We start from the raw sequence: 16,690 nt of genomic DNA on the forward strand, positions 1-16,690 counted from the left end.
GAAACCTTCCCTTTCACTCCACAAATTTCTCTGTCAGAAACCAGGAAGGCCAAGACTTCTCCTCAACTTAACTCAGAGTATTCTTGATCAAAGTTTTTCATTTTCATCGCAAAACACTTGTGGGAAGTAATAATTCTATCAGATTTTGTGGGGGGKTTTTCTTCTTCTTTAAAGAGTTCTTGCCTCACAGACACTACCATTATCAACTCTCAATATTTATGCCTCCATCCTAGTCTATTCTCCAAATTTGCTCTCTCTCTTTGACATCATCTTCACAGTATTTGTATTCCACAGTCTTTCCTGTTGCCTTTTAGTATTGAAAAAGGGACAAAAAATATAGAGACATGTCTGAAAACTACAAGCCTCCCTACCATTGTCATGGTTTGGAGGTTTTTCTTAATCATTTTCCCAAAAGTTTTTACTCTATCTTTCCAGTTTCCTATGTATTTATAAAGACAACTGCAAGAAATCTGTAAGAAATATCTCACTACCCAAACAAGTAGCTCCATGAGCACACGAATAAAGTGGTTTGTTACAGATTTATGTTTTCATGTAGGCCAAGCTCCAGTTTTCTGCCACAGTTGCAACTTGTATAAGTTCTTTCTTTCACAAAGATTTTTCTGGTCTTCAAAATAAGGAGCTCACACTACAGCGTATCCTTCAGCCCAGTCCTGAACATGTGCTCCTACAATGTATTTCATCTCTACCCACGTCACCTATTTTCACAAAGCTGGTGTAAATGCAGTGCTGCAAAAACAGGCCTACCTATTAGGAACATCACCTGACAAATGAGGTGTTGAATAGACTTAAGTCTTCTGATAGTAGTGAGCAGCAAGGAAACAACTGATCAAAATGGATTCATTTATAGGTCTAAATATTAATAAAAAAAGATGAAGAAAAAACAGCAGAGTTTGTTTACTCCTCAATATCCCTTTTCATGTTCATAAAGGTAGCTTGTTGACTTTACATTATTACACTAAACAGAAACTTACTATGGATCCATCCCACTGGTTCCTCTGATGTCCCCTATTCTTAGCTGCAAAACTGTGGTATGCAGGCCTAGTTCTTCTGGCCACAGACTGGTATCTGACAGCTTAGAAGGGTGATTAGCAGTGAAAAGTGAAAAGATCTGCCACCTGCCACCTCTTCATGCATGGAAAATCCATAACTCAGCAAGGGAAGGAAATTGATTTTGTTATGGTCAGAAGGGGAGGCTAGGTAGCTAACATCTAAGAAGAACCCTAAATTTTTGGAATAAACTTAGTGCTAAAAAATTCAAACATACTAAAACCTTTTCAGAAGAGATAAGAAGGACAAAAAAAGGATTTAAGCTAATGAAGGACACCTACTTCTTTATCAGACTGAATAATATTGTTGTTGTTGATCAAAAGAATAAATACAAAAATATTAGTCTCCAATCCAAAATCTATCTTCACAATTAAGAAAGACTCAGTAATAACTGTCACCAGAACATAAAAGCAATGATTCAACAAGTTTGCAATATATGTCACCAAAAGAACCAGTTTCACTTAGTGAACCAAATACAATTTTAATTCACTAATGGACAGCTACCAAAAAAACCCAGCATGCTGATTTTAGAAATTTTAATCTCTTTTTAAAAAGCAATGATAAAATCAAGAGATAAAGCAAATGCAACAAATACYCCATATTTTGTTTCAGTAAAATACCTGATACCCTACCATCTCAAAATCTTAAGTGAAATATGGCTGAAAATCACTTCAGACAGAATGCTATTGTGAATTGAAAGCTGACTAATATGCTGGAACCAATGTAATAAACTGCAATAATCATCATCTGTTTAGGTATTATGACAGATCCAACCACTATAGTAACTGATCACTTCAAAGTTCACTTACACTTTCACTGCCTCATATTTGAATTATGCCACAAGCTAGATAGGTACACAAAGAAGTACCAGAGACTGACATTATGGACTGTTTTTATCAATTATCTATATTATCTGTTAAAAGAGCAAGTGATGCCTCCCTAAATGTTTCTACATTACAACATTGTGAATGATGAGAATGGAAATGATTTGACGAAACAAGCTTCATAAATGAAACTATTTATTTGGAAGATGCAAAGAAAGAAATACTCATGAAAATACTCTCAGAGACACACCACCTCATGAAAAAAAATCAGTGAAAAATCAATACTAACACACTGGTATTATGTATTAGCAGTGTTAAACACAAAATGTAATTTTCCAAGAAAGCAGAACTAATTTTTCCAGAAAGCAAAAAAACATGTGCCAAATATTCTTACTTTTCAATTTTTACATCAACGATAAAATAGAATTATTACATATTATTATGGACAAAGCAATAGCATTTTATCTGTCAGCTTCTACGGGTGACTGAGGTACTTATTAGAAGACTGTTCTTTTCTACCTACAATCATATTTAATTCACCTTTATATAATACATGAAAACAGTTGGGTTTAGTCTGATAAACTAAAGGACAACAAAGGTCACAAAGGCTGAAGCAATAATTACACTACCTTTCTCTACCTGTCCTCAGACATCAAAGAAAAGTAGATTTTTTTTCAAGATATCAATTATGGTCTGTTTTCTCCAATCCTTGGCAGCAGTCTGCCAACCACTTACAAAAGCCAGCTGTCTAGATCTACAATCAAATTTTGGTTAAAACAATTTCACATATAGTCTTGCAACTAAGTCATTTCCAGAGCTAAGCCATCATGCTGATTAGTACCAAAACTATCAGTCCTCCCAGATGAACTTTCAAAGAACATTTTCTTTCCTCTGTCTACTTGAAAACCAGTATTTCCCTCCCATGTTTGGCCCAAACAGATATTAACTGTGCAAGAAGTCTGGTTTGATCTTTATTTATCTTTAGTCTAACTAAAAAAAAAATCTCTGAGAAAGGTGTTTATACTTAAAAATGAATAATATGACTACTTATTTATATTCCTCGTTGTTCCACCAGATTGACAAGTCATCACTGTGCTAACCAATCGCACCATTCTTCACAGTAGTGAGAAACTCGATTCCCTGTGTACAGGAGAGTGTGAATACAAATACCAGATGCCAAAACAATAACGCAAACCTCCCATTGTCCCAGCAGGCAAAAGGAACCTCACAAGACTTCCACTAAGTACACACAAAGAAGTTATAAGGATGTTAGATACTACAGTCCAGGAAGAATGTGATAAAGACTATCCATGAAAACAGTATAAGCAAGGAGTATATGGAACAAACTAACACCCTCCTCAYCTCCCACCCCGAACATTTTACAAAGATGTATGTATGTTTGGGGGGGTGTCTGTGTGTGTGCAAAAACCCAGCAAGAAACTTCAACTATCCAACAACCCATAATACCTTTCTCTGTTTATAATGTAGCAGTCACAGAATCACAGAACAGTTGACATTGGAAGGGACCTCTGGAGACCGTCTAAGTCCAACCCCCCTGCTCAAGCAGGGTCACCTACAGCACATTGCACAGGACTGTGTCTGGAGGGGTTTGGAGTATCTCCAAGGATGGAGACTCCACAGCCTCTCTGGGCAACCTGGTCCAGTGCTCTGTCACCCTCACAGGGAAGAAGTTTTTCCTCATGTTCAGATGGAACTTCTGTGTTTCAGTTTGTGCCTGTTGCCTCGCGTCCTGTCACTGGGCACCACTGAGAAGAGTCTGGCCCCATCCTCTTGACACCCTCCCTTCAAATATTTGTATACATTGATACAATCTCCTCTCAGCCTTCTCTTCTCCAGGCTAAACAGGCCCAGCTCTCTCAGCCTTTCCTCATAAGAGAGATGCTCCAGTCCCCTCACCAGCTCAATAGCCCTACGCCGGACTCTCTCTGGAGTTCCACGTCTCTCTTCTACTGGGGAGCCCAGAACTGGACGCAGTACTCCAGATGGGGCCTCACCAGGGCTGAGGAGAGGGGGAAGATCACCTCCCTCGACCCGCTGGCAACACTCTTCCTGATGCACCCCAGGATACCATTGGCCTTCTTGGTCACAAGGGCACATTGCTGCCTCATGGTCACCTTGGTGTCCACCAGCACTCCCAGGTCCTTCTCCGCAGAGCTGCCTTCCAGCAGGTCAACCCCCAACCTGTCCTGCTGCATGGGGTTATTCCTCCCCAGGTGCAGGACCCTGCACTTGCCTTTGTTGAACTTCATGAGGTTCCTCTCTGCCCACCTCTCCAGCCTCTCCAGGTCTCTCTGAATGGCAGCACACTCCTCCCAGTTTTGTATCATCAGCAAACTTGCTGAGGGTGCACTCTGTGCCTTCATCCAGGTCATTGATGAAGAAGTTGAACAAGACTGGACCCAGTACTGACCCCTGGGGGACACCGCTAGCTACAGGCCTCCAACTAGACTCTGTGGCACTGATCACAACCCTCGGAGCTCTGCCATTCAGCCAGTTCTCAATCCACCTCCCTGTCCACTCATCTAGCCCACACTTCCTGAGCTTCCCTATGAGGATGTTATGGGAGACAGTGTCAAAAGCCTTGCTGAAGTCAAGGGAGACAACATACACTGCTCTCCCCTCATCTACCCAGCCAGTCATTCCATCAGAGAAGGTTCTCAGGTTGGTTAAGCATGATTTCCCCTTGCTGAAGCCATGCCGACTACTCCTGACCACCTTCTTGTCCTTTACGTGCTTGGAAATGGCATCCAGGTTGAGCTGCTCCATCACCTTTCCTGGGATTGAGATGAGGATGACTAGCCTGTAGTTTCCTGTGTCCTCCTTCTTGCCCTTTTGGAAGGTCAGAGTGACATTTGCTTTCTTCTAGTCTTCAGGCACCTCTCCTGTTCTCCATGACCTTTCAAAAGTGATTGAGGATGGCCTAGCAATGACATCTGCCAGCTTCCTCAGCACTCGTGGGTGCATCCCATCAGGGTCCACAGATATGTGGATGTCAAGTTTGCTTAAATGATTTCTAACAGGACCCTACTCCACCAAAGGAAAATCTTCCTTTCTCCAGACTTTCTCCCTGATCTCCAGGATCTGGGATTCCTGAGGGCTGGCCTGAGCAGTAAAGACTGAAGCAAAGAAGGCACTCAAAGCTGCCTACAGTACTCCTAGCTCACCACTGCCCTTACACCCATAGCATGTGAACAGCTGATATACTTCCGAAGGAAGCCAATCCAGAACATGGAGCATGTCCTTATATTACACATCCCCTGAAGCCTTTGTAGTCTAATCAGTTATCCTAATGGCATATCGTGGCAAATCTTACTTCTTTACAGAAAGTTAATTCTGAAAATGTCTGTAAAGTCTAGCATGACTAATATTGTGTTTGTTGTCAATGGAACATATCATGACCTACAACCTCCTTCATGATTATTAAATCTTGACAAAGTAGAATAAGCAGAGGAATTTCAACACCAAGGTATAGAGAAGTACCACTGAGCAGCAATTGCTAATTATTCTTCAGCAAAATACAGATGCTCACTCACCGTTTGAATAATGGCAGTGAGATAAATGACAAAGCGTACCCTCAAAGCCCTAGAGAAGATCAGCAAAATTTATCAGGAAAGCAGTTATTTCACAGCAACAACTACTACTCAGTTCACAGTTTTAACACAACCCTGTCTCAATTATCATACCTTGAACATTGAACTTTTCTAATTTATGTAAGCACACCAACTGCACCCAAGGCTACAAGGAACAAACCCTATGTATGACATTTAGGCTGGCCCCACTATACAGGTAAATGAGAAGTCTGGTGGAGCTGCTCACGTCCACACATGGCCATGAACATAACCATTCTCTTGTAGCAAACTGAAAAATCAACAGTATCTTAATGAATTGCTGCAAAAATCACTGCGTGAAGTTATCCAAACTGCAACACATGGACTGAGACAGCTGAATGGTTTAGTGGTAGCACTCTCCTAAGAAATCCAAATCTTTTCTGGAAAGTTCTGTGGTTGTTAACTCTGTGTACTCACAAAGCAGCTCCTGGAACCTGCAAGAAAGTTTGCTAAAACAGGCATACATTCCTTTGTATGAATTCTTGATTTTATTTCAAGCTCAAATTTTTCCCCTTCTCTCTACACAGTGCAGACCAAAAAAAAAATATATATATATATATATATATATATATATTTTACAGTTATATGCAGACTATAACCTTTTTATTTCAAGGTTTCACAGAATATCATGCTTAATCCCTTTACCTAATTTTACCCCATTTTTGTTATTGGCTTATAAAATGAAACTGAACAGACATCAGGCAAGAGTAACTAAAGTGATCAGTATGCTGGAGGGACTTACATAGCAAAAATTATGTAAATTGATCAAAAGTAACAACATTAATACAAGTAATCTCACAAGTTTATAGTATTCACAACAGTCAGGTATTCTAATTTGCTGATATAACCAAGGTTTGGGGCACTAAAATAGGGGAAAGGAAAAGGAAGTATCTAAACATATTATAAAAAAGTTTCCCTTTCAAATACACTAAGGTAAGGAATAGTTTCTCAAAGAAAGCATAAAAATTACAGTACTTGGAATTTTTAATATAATAAGTAATTCCAAGTATGCTGGCAGGTAGACACAACAGATTTTTTTTATTTYATTTTTATGATTCAAACAGAAGCATGCTTTCTTCTCTTGTTAAAAGCATGCTATTTCTGTAGGAGAATACTACTACTGGTCAATATGCATAATTTCTGCAATGTACTGAGCCGGTATCACATGTTTCAGGAAAAATCTAGTCTACAGAAAAAATATTAACTGTAATAAAGCCTCCAGTTGGTACTAGTGATACTGACAATAGAAAAAAAGGGACGCAAAAATGAAAAACAGCAAAGGCCACTTCCTAACCATGTAGCTAACAGGCTGCCAAAGTGTGCTGCCAGCCTTTAATGTATTTCTAACTTTTCAATTAAGACAATTAGAAAAAGCTTGCTTTTAGCTATTTTGAAACAATATACTTATTAACACTGCTGCTTTATTACTGTAGCAACAGGAGGAAAAAGCGTGAGCACATTAACTTTCAAGATGACAGATGAAAAACTCTTGGGATCCATACATATAGCCTGACATTTCTTTTAAATATATTCTGAAATAAATAAATTTTAAATTACTAAAAAGAGGCAAATGTGCAATAAACTTAAAAGACTGCTGTGGCAAAAATGGCCAAAAAGTTACAGATTTTATGAACAGACTGATGACTTATGACTGATGAGATGAACAGACTTTGAGGCATAACTGCTGTGCATTTTCCAAGACAAAATAAACAAAGATTATCCAGTTGGACACAGGGCTGAATGACAAAGGACGTGTGTATTTATAAAGATTTGCCAGCAGAATCATACTGCAGCGACACACAGCTTTTATTGGCAAAAGCTCTTTAGAATAACTTTAGCTGACAGAATAAACATCAGCAACAAGAATCTTTTGGCAGTATAAGTGGGTTTGTCCTAGGAATTTTGCTGGCTTAGTTACTCTGGTTAATGGAGTGATCTTCTTCATACTGCTAACTGACATAGTTACGCCAGTGAAACTTGAGCACAAACACTGCTTACTCAGCTTTTGCAGCATTGAACAGGATTCAGAACCTCTGTTTCAAACTGCCATCCTTCCTTTTTATTTGTTCTCATGAATAATAAAACATCTGAAACAGAAACCATGACTCCACTGGTAGGAACGGGAAAATTTTCTGACTACTGAGAGTGAGCTCCACAGTCTTGCACAACAAAGTGGTAAAGCAGAGGTACAGTGGGTACACCGCAAGAAAACAAGAATTCTAATATTTCTCTTCACCCTGCATCCTCAAGGTATCAAAGCCAAACTCAACAACCTAAACATTCCTGGTAATTGTATTAAATGATGCATCATAAGAAATTTTCTAAGACATTGAGACCTCGCTGAAAAACATCACTACCAATAATATTCAGAATCATTTTTTCTAGTCAAGCTTCAGCTTCACATTTGTGAGTGTCAGACAATATGGCTGACTGAGCGCACACAAGACAAGACTTCCCGATGAAGAAACATGAAGACAATTTGCACTCGGTCTAATGAAAACTTGGCAAAGAAAAGCAGTCCTTTCCAAATCTGAGAGATGTCCCAAAAAACTCAGGTGGCCCGAAAGGAAGGCAAAAATAAGCCAATTCTTGGGGTGGGTCCAAAAGTCTTAGGAGACAGCACAAAAGAAGGTAGTAACCGATCTTCACTGAATGATAAGCATAAGCTTCTAGGAGTGTTTTTCTGTGAAAGGACTTAACATCTTGGAGCAAAGAGCCACTTGAACAGTATTTTGGGGCAGAGCTCCAACAGTTACCTTTCAGACAGTAAGYGTTCCCCTGAGCATCTATGTCTCCACACTGAATACTAGGTACGTCTCAGAGGATTTAAAATGGGATACCACTGCCCTCTGAGACTGTTAAGAATTAAGAAAAATGATATGTAGCTAGTACTTGCGATGCAAACTTCAGGAACAGTGATAAAGGAACCCTAAGCATGACACTAGTTACTTCTACTGCTATAGCACCATGCACAAGAAAAAAATAGTTCAGAAGAAAGCCTGTACCCTTGGCTTCCCCTCTTTGTAAGATTAGAGAGGAATATTCTCTATTTCAATTCTATAAGACAGAACAGAATATTCCTTAGCAGTGCAGATCATCTTGAAAGGAGGCATACAATGTTTCCTCCAACTTGTTTTTGAAATATCAGCAGGGGTAAGAAAAAATTAATAAGTCTAGCTTAAATGGAAGCCAAAACTACAACAACAACATCAGGTTGTGAGTATAAAATTTGCTCTAATAGGTTTATATGTATCAGGTTTCTTACCAATTTCTATGAATTCAGTATTCCTTTTGATATTGAAATAGAGAAAATTTGCATAGTATTTAGTAAAAGGAACATAACTTTTATTGTAAAAATGAGATCAACACTAACAACCATGGTATAAAAAAAAGGGAATAAGTCAATTTATTTCTTAGTGTTTGAAGCTACAATGTTTTACACCTATCAGTTCATGTGTCTATCAACTGTACCAATAACACTTATCTGTAATCTTTCTGGGCCATCCATAATTCACTTATAGTTTATAGAATTAATTCCTGTTTATTGACACTGAGAACAATGGACAGTGTTTTCCTTCAGCTATCAGAATAGACAATGAATCCTACGTGGGAAGTGTTTCTGCAAAAGATCTGAAGGCATACAATAGCGAAGCTCATACTGATACCACAAAGCACATTCCACCAACTGCAACCCTTCATTTTACTCATGATCAAAACACATCATTAACCTGAATATGTTATGTTTATATGAATATGCTGTTTATTCAACTGAAGGCTGACAGGCTTCATATGCATTTCCAGGGCCGCCCCTGTATCCATTCCTTCTCTGAAATGTGACTCTTAGTTAACTATGTGTTTAAGATGCACAGAAACAATAACTATCAGATAGTTAAACCAAAATTGCTTTTAGTTTCACATAGGATACAATATTTAAACAGTCTTAAGAACCTGTTTCTTAAGTGACAATTTTTTAATACAAAACACTGGAATATTTCTTTATCAGACGTGAATCTTAACAGGCACAAGAATCCTGTTTGGCACACTGCAGCACCCTCTATAAGAAGAAATGAAGCAAATTCTGTTTAGTACAGCTACACATATGATATTTTTCCAGTTCTGCTGCTTACACAAAAAGGACCGTGCATACTAAGATGGAACACATGCATCACATCCAAAGCAACTCCTTTTACAATGCTGAAGTATGCTGTAAGAATTAAGGAAAAGCACAGCCATCTCAAAGTTCTTAAAATTGAATTTCAATGATATTTGCATGTCAAAGGAGGAAATCTGAACAAATGTCTTTTAAATACAAATTGGTGCATGCAAACAAAGGTTCAAATCCTTTGAAATATCCTTTGCAATCCTTTTTTTTCAAATAAACAAAGCAATTTCAATACTGTTAAACACAAGGCATGAAGTATTTAATATTACATCAAGCTGTTTTTTTCCAATTAGGGACTGTTATTTTGTATTTTCCATATATCATCCAAATTTCAATTCAGGTAAAAAATCAGCTATATCTCCTTTCTAACAAAGAACAAAGTCAGATGTTGGAAAAACATTCATCTTACTTTTAAACCTCAATTTATTGTCTCAGTTTTGAACTCAAATTTGTCACTGGTGGGGATAGTAACACAAGGAAAGCAATGTGAAACCAAAACAAGAATTGCTGTTTCCGCAGAAACTTCCTGCAATTAACATACACTACAGTAGTAAGCAAAACCTGTCCTAGTGATCTGACTAAATATTTGCAATATATTTCTCTTAAAATATGCAAGTGTACAAACTACGCAACAAGTATTACTAGTATTTAACAATGTTTCTATACATATATTCAGTTTATCATTGCATACCAGTTCATCTTTAAATTACCTACCAAGATCTGAGTTCAAGTGTCCATGTTTTGACATCACCACCACCTAAAACAATACAGAAAATGCCATTTCAGGAGATGGTGGTAACAGCAACTTCTGTGAATACACAGAATCCTGAACTCCTATTTTGGTATGTAAATAAGACAGAAAATAAATTTCTAACTAAAACAAATTCGTAGCTATGTAAAAATGGATAATTTCCCTGTATACAAGGCTAACCCACATCAAACTTTGCATGTTTACTTTTAAAAATTTGTCACTACAGAGAAATTACCTCAAATGTTAAAGGAACTAAAATTGTTCTAATTTTTGAAGTGATACAGAGACAAGAGGAAAAGTCTGGTGACATCAACATAAGATGTTTAGATACAACCACATTTTAAAAGAAGATCAGGTTTTCAATTTTTAAATAAATCTCTTCTTCCAGCTGATGGGACAAGGAGTCTGAAGAGAACTCTGGCTGAAAGTTGTCTTCATACCAAGGTTTCCTCTACATATAGGTTTGTACGTATGGTATGTATTCACTATTAACTTTTTTTTTCTGTTAGGGATGTGAAACTAACACACAGGTATGTCAATACAGAGGGGGTAATTAAGACAATTTTGAAAGAATCACACTTTTTCCACTTTTCCCCCCCACATTATATATATATGTATACATACGAATATATATATAAACCATAATATACATAAATGGACAAACCAGCTTTTCAGCACTGAAGACTAGAACTTATTCAGAAAAACTAAATAAATGTTCATTTTAAGCTAATCATATTTGCTGACAAAGTTTAAAAGGCTGTCCAAACCCTGAATTGAGCCAAATTGCTACCTAAGTACCTGAACTAGTACTTAGTGAGGCATAACCCAATTTTTGACATAAGAATACTTTCTAACATTAACTAACATAGATTTAAAACATTCTTGTCCAAACTTCAACTCCCACTTGAGTGATTGCATTTCCACTGATATAAACATACTTCATACTAGTGTAGTTGATGCCCTTACTGCAGCAGACACCAAAGGCATGTCAGCACTAGAAATTTTTCCTAGAAAAAGTTCTACTGACAAGTTACCACAACAGCAATTGTGGCACAGCATATTCATGCTTGGCTGCTTTCMTTGGCTTTCTGTGTCATCACAACATGAAGTTGTGCTGGCAAAAGATATGCGTCTTGCCCAGTACACCACGCCATTAGAAATTTCTCGTATACATAATGCAATACCAGGAACTGATCAAAATTGGGCTCCGATTTTTTCAGTAATATCCCGAAGTACACTCAGTTTCTACACTCTTCCAATCTTTCCATCTTGCTAGAAATATGAAGGCTCAAGAAATACGAGAAACTCTCAATCTGTTTCACAAACCAAACAAGTAGTCCACAAAACAACCTACCTAGCAAGCTGATGGGACCAGATTGTGATGCAGATGTAGAATGTTCTTCAACATACTGCAACACACGCACAGTGATTTTAATACAAGTGATTGTCATAAAACTTAAAAAAACTTGTATTTAAATACAGGCCTGAAAGCTCAAAGAGGACAGAGATACTTACTTTTAAGAATAAGGCACTCTTCAGGTTCTGCTTTTTCCAATTTCCTTCCTCTCTGAGGGGATCCCACAGACTGAGAGAGAATACTGAGGGAGAAATGTCCCACATGGCACACAGCGCAACTGCAATGTGGTCCAACAGGGAGCTAACTATAGCAGTCTCCACATCAGAGTCAGGGCTCTTCTCCCTACATCTGTTCTCTGCTTCTCCTAGTTCTCACTCTTCTCCTCTTTTCTATTCCTTCCTTCCCCCAGGCCATCTCTCATATGAAATGAAATTTTCACAGCTGAAATAGCAAAAAAGGCTTTACTTTGTCATTCACATAGTTAAGGACAATTAAGCCCTCTGTATCACCTACAAATGGTTGAATGCAATGAAATGTCAAGACAGACCTATTTTTAGTGAGGATAATGTTATCGCTGGCATCCTGTTAACTTTTTGGTAAAACAGAGTTACTATGTTTATACACTGGAGAACCATTCTTAAGACTAGTATGAACCTTGGACTTAGTTTAACTGATTTAACTCTTTTTTTAAAGCTCATCAGTTGTAGATAATGGCCTAAACATTAGAGACTATTTGCTTTAAGCCTACATGGGCCACTGCATTTTTACTAACAGCTAGTGTATGTTAATATGGTTGTTTTAAGCAACTTTGAAAGAAAAGCTTTGGAAGCTTTGGAAGAAAAGTTGGAGACTGAATGCACCTTTTACCCTCAGTAGCTTGTAGAACTTTGCTATTGGGAGCATCAGAGTCATCACAAACCTTGTGGACATACTAACTACTGCAACAGCAGCTGGTTCCACTGTCCCTACCAAGTATGTACTGGGAGGCTGTCATGTAACAGATGTAATGTGTAGAAGAGCTCAGTCTTCTCAATATAAGAAAAAATTTTTTTGGATAGAAAAAGCAAGAAAGAACTGATCTTTTCTGCTTGCTAAGTTAATCTGAAAGAGAAGTATGAGAAAACATTGTAGGCCCTTCTCATTGCAGTTTAAAGAAACAGCTTATATCTGTGCAGATCTTTTTTTTTTTTAACTCTAGAAAACAGGATTCATTCTCAGACAGTCAAAGTACGTTTTATAAGACAAACACAGTAGGCACATCAGGTGATATGTGAAGGAAAAAAAGCCTCATATTCCCAAATGCTCTCAAATGAGCATGGTTCCCTCTCAGACCCTCATCCCTTGTTTTTATTAAGGAGAAAGAAAAAAAAAGACACAGAAGTTTTAAGCACATGAGAAACTCATCGAGAACTGTGCTTTTTATATGATCCTAAGATCTGCCCTATTTTGGAAAAATCCCAAGTCATTTACATTATCATAGCTATGAACCATCAGTCAGGTATATGTAAACATTAATGTATTGAAAGCAGAGGTAGAGAACATAAACACTCAGTCTTTGTGTTTGGATCTGAGGAAGAGTGCTCTGACACATCTCTGTTATATTAAGGAAACAGAGGATGAAGAAGGAGAAAGCTTCCCAGGTGAGCTCTAACCTCTGTTCAGCAGAGATTCACATGCAAAACGCCTGAACAGACAACAGTCTTGACAGGTTCTTTGTATCTGCATCTAAAGATTTCTCTCGCACCCACATGTATCCACTTTGAACTTTGCCACCTGTCTTCAGAAGTTCCTTCCACAACTTTATTTAAACTGAATAGTTGTTCCTACTCTTTTACCACTATCCAACCTCTCTATTTCCCTTGTTGTTCCACAGAACATCCAAAGGAAACACACCTTTAAGTCCAGAACATATGCTTATCTTACAAGACAACTATATATTCAGCATGTAGTATCTCAATCAGATTCTTACTGCTGTTTCTATCTGAGAAAAATAGATGTGCATCCTTCACTAATCACCAAACATTTTAAGTGCTAAATGAAAAATGTTATACGAGGCACATAAACTAAGAATAATGAAAACATATACTACAGCTTTATGATTTATTTCAATGATTTATTTTTACTGCAGTATGAAAGAAAAGTGTGGGTGGTCCTAACAGAAACAGACCCGGCAAAGCTGTCTGGCTAGGATAAAAGGTTCTGGAGAGAAGACAGGGCCGAGTTCATGCAATTGCCGTGTTCACCTAGGAAAATGGGTTCCCAAAGATTTCAGACATAGCAACAAAACTGCAAGACTGAATCACTTACAACTGTAGCTTCCCATGAAGATGAAAGGGTTCCTTAAAAAGAAAGCAACCAAAGGTATGTCTGTGTAGTGGTGGTCAGGTGAAGAAGCACAGCACAACATCTGAGGTGATGGTGGGAGACAGAAAAAGCAATGTTATCACAAGTGAAACTAGGAGGTTAAGAGTTCTTTGAGAATGAGCCCAAAAAGTGCTAAATGAGAATCAGGAACTATAGAAGATGAGGTACACTGGATGAGAAACGAAAGAGAGAAAGCCTTGATTTCATGAGGAGATATTCTGTTCTTCCAAGGAAATCAAGTATAAACCAAATCCAAGGCACCGGTCTTTCTGCAGCTGGTAAGCCTGTGTAAGAGACCAGGTGAGGCAGCTGTGTACTGCCTAACTACTTTTCTACCACGGAACAGTTCCAGCACTATCCAGACAAACTGGTTGGACAGCAATCAGCAACAAGCTTAAAGTACAGAAAGGTTTTTTTCTTTCCATTCCCTCCCATTATTTTGAGTCTCTCACAAATATTTTTAAAGAGCTATTGCTGTTAGCATTTCACTGCTGCCAAGAGAAAAAAACTCCTAGTTTTAGATGTTCCGGCAAGCAGAAATCAGTAGAGGGCACCAAAAAGTAAAGGAAGTTTACCTGACAATCTTTCAGGAGCTTAGAAAAGGAGGAACCTGCTCCCTGCCAAATGAACCTAAGTGTAAAAAGCATGAAACTTACCCTGCTAATCAGAGAGCTGTCCTGGTACTTTACAGATCAAACTCAACACCTAGCTTAGTCAAGTTTTGTTCATAATAGAATTTAAACATGCCCTATTAGGTTAGTTATCATGATCTAAGTGCTAATACATAGTAGGACACTGTAAGTTGTACTTTAGCATCCACTAGTTAGTTACAGCTTTCAGGATTTATCCCTCTACAATCAAAACAACTCTCCAACTACAAGTATGAAAAAAGAAAATTTACATTCTGTCTGTACTCTTACTCCTACCTACCAAATCCCTTCTCTGGAAAACAAAATACTCTTTACAAAGTAAGATTAAATGAGAAAATGTTTAAGAATCTACTTGCTCTGCACAAATTCCCACTAGCTTCACTATCGATGTAGCCCATGTATTCTCTGCTTCTGTGGACACATAAGACAGTTTCGAAAACAGCAGACTACAGTTGTAGTCAATGCATAAGCTTCGCAAATCACAATCCACACTTTTCAGAAAAAGAAGAGCTAACTACACACTCTGTGGCTCCTAACCTCACCCCAAGTGCAGAATAAGGACTGTTAGGTTTACAAGTTCAAATTAGTGTCTATTATATTTTTCTTAAAAACTACAGGCAAATTGTAGAGAAATGACAGATTTAGATCAAATAAAGTTTAACCTGCTCTGTAAGTCAGAGATATGACAAATTAAGTTTCACGTAGCAAAACCTTGAGAGCTCTAACTTATGAACCCCTCTTATTTATATCCCACTTCTTTTCCCACAATCACCACTCTTACTGGATACTATTTAGTGGTAACAACTCCATGGAAATCTTTCTTAAGACTGTTGTTCTACATATGCCATTTATTCTTCTCAATCTGCACCTACAGGGGTTTTGTGATTAAGGATGACCAACATCATCAACTTCTGCTGTTCATTTAATCTCCCATTGTCCTTATTTGCTCAGTTGCCCCAGTGCTTTATCTTCTAATGACTATTCCCCTCCTCTCCTTTCTTGTCTCTCCTGTACACTGCTCTTCCACTCACAGCACAGAGCTCAAAAAGGAGCTTTTTTCTCTTCTGCAGAATAGTGGGTCTCTAATACCAGCTGCAATACCCTACTGATAGAAAAAAAAGTTTCTGTTTTTCATTCTTGTTAGTGTTGCAAAGCAGTTAAGGAGTCTGTTGGCCAGCAGACAGCAAAATTCCTTGGATGTGGGTAAGCACAACATATCTGGCAACTGAAACCAAGGTAATATTCATACTAAATGCTCCTTTAAAACACACATGTAAGCAACAACACCTAATCAAGTAGTAAGCAACAGCAGACCAAGTATTAGTGAACATCATCATCTTACTGTTGCAGTCACCTCATCATGCRTTTAAAGAGCATACCAAAACATACGTTTGCTCCAACAACCACCCTCAAAAATCTGTTTCAAAATCCAAATGCTAGGCAGTCAGCACCATTCTTGTGATATAGAGCCAGGTGAACTTCTGCATAAGCAGTAGCTAAATTACTGACTATAAATAATTGCTGATTCAAATAAATGTCCCCAGAAAACATCTAAACGCACAGTAAACGCTAAAATACACTTCTTAAAGAGGTAACCAACATCCTTCTGACATAACTATCATTTCTATAAAAATGCCCCTTGCGCTACATTAGAATTAAAGATCTAATGATACATAATGACAAAAGTTAACAGAAAACCCCCACACTCACCCTTCCTAACGTCAATGTTTCCTGAAGGAGCCTGTCTTCCCTTCTGAAGCGATATTAAGCTACAGGAGGTTACAGAGGCAGACAGGCTGCCCGGGCTTCCCGGCGGCGAGCTCTGGCCCGTGCCCCCGCCGACCCGTTACCACGGGCGGCCCCGCAGAGCCGCCGCCAGGCCGCC

At 38.2% G+C, this 16,690-nt stretch overlaps 1 protein-coding gene across 8 annotated transcripts in view; it reads right to left on the minus strand.

Moving 5' to 3' along the window:
• The window catches only part of RNF38 (ring finger protein 38), a 59,217-nt gene extending 42,590 nt beyond the window's left edge, over nt 1-16,627 (minus strand). The window contains exons 1-3 of one of the 8 annotated variants that reach the window (XM_026071788.1): nt 11,950-11,968; nt 11,789-11,843; nt 10,398-10,440 (exon numbers count right to left, since the gene is read on the minus strand). Coding sequence is in view for 4 of the 8 variants with exons in the window: in XM_026071783.1 (XP_025927568.1) it covers nt 11,950-12,054 (105 nt within the window). In the remaining 4 variants the exon portion in view is untranslated. Of the gene's footprint in view, nt 1-10,397; nt 10,441-11,788; nt 11,844-11,949; nt 16,495-16,515 lie in introns of those variants that run through there. The other 7 variants (XM_026071787.1, XR_003254516.1, XM_026071783.1 and 4 more) reach the window with 7 other exon arrangements.
• Between the last annotated feature and the right edge of the window lie 63 nt (nt 16,628-16,690).

Source organism: Apteryx rowi, unplaced genomic scaffold (assembly GCF_003343035.1).
Source record: "Apteryx rowi isolate R43461 unplaced genomic scaffold, aptRow1 scaffold_330, whole genome shotgun sequence".
Classification (NCBI taxonomy): Eukaryota; Metazoa; Chordata; class Aves; order Apterygiformes; family Apterygidae; genus Apteryx; species Apteryx rowi.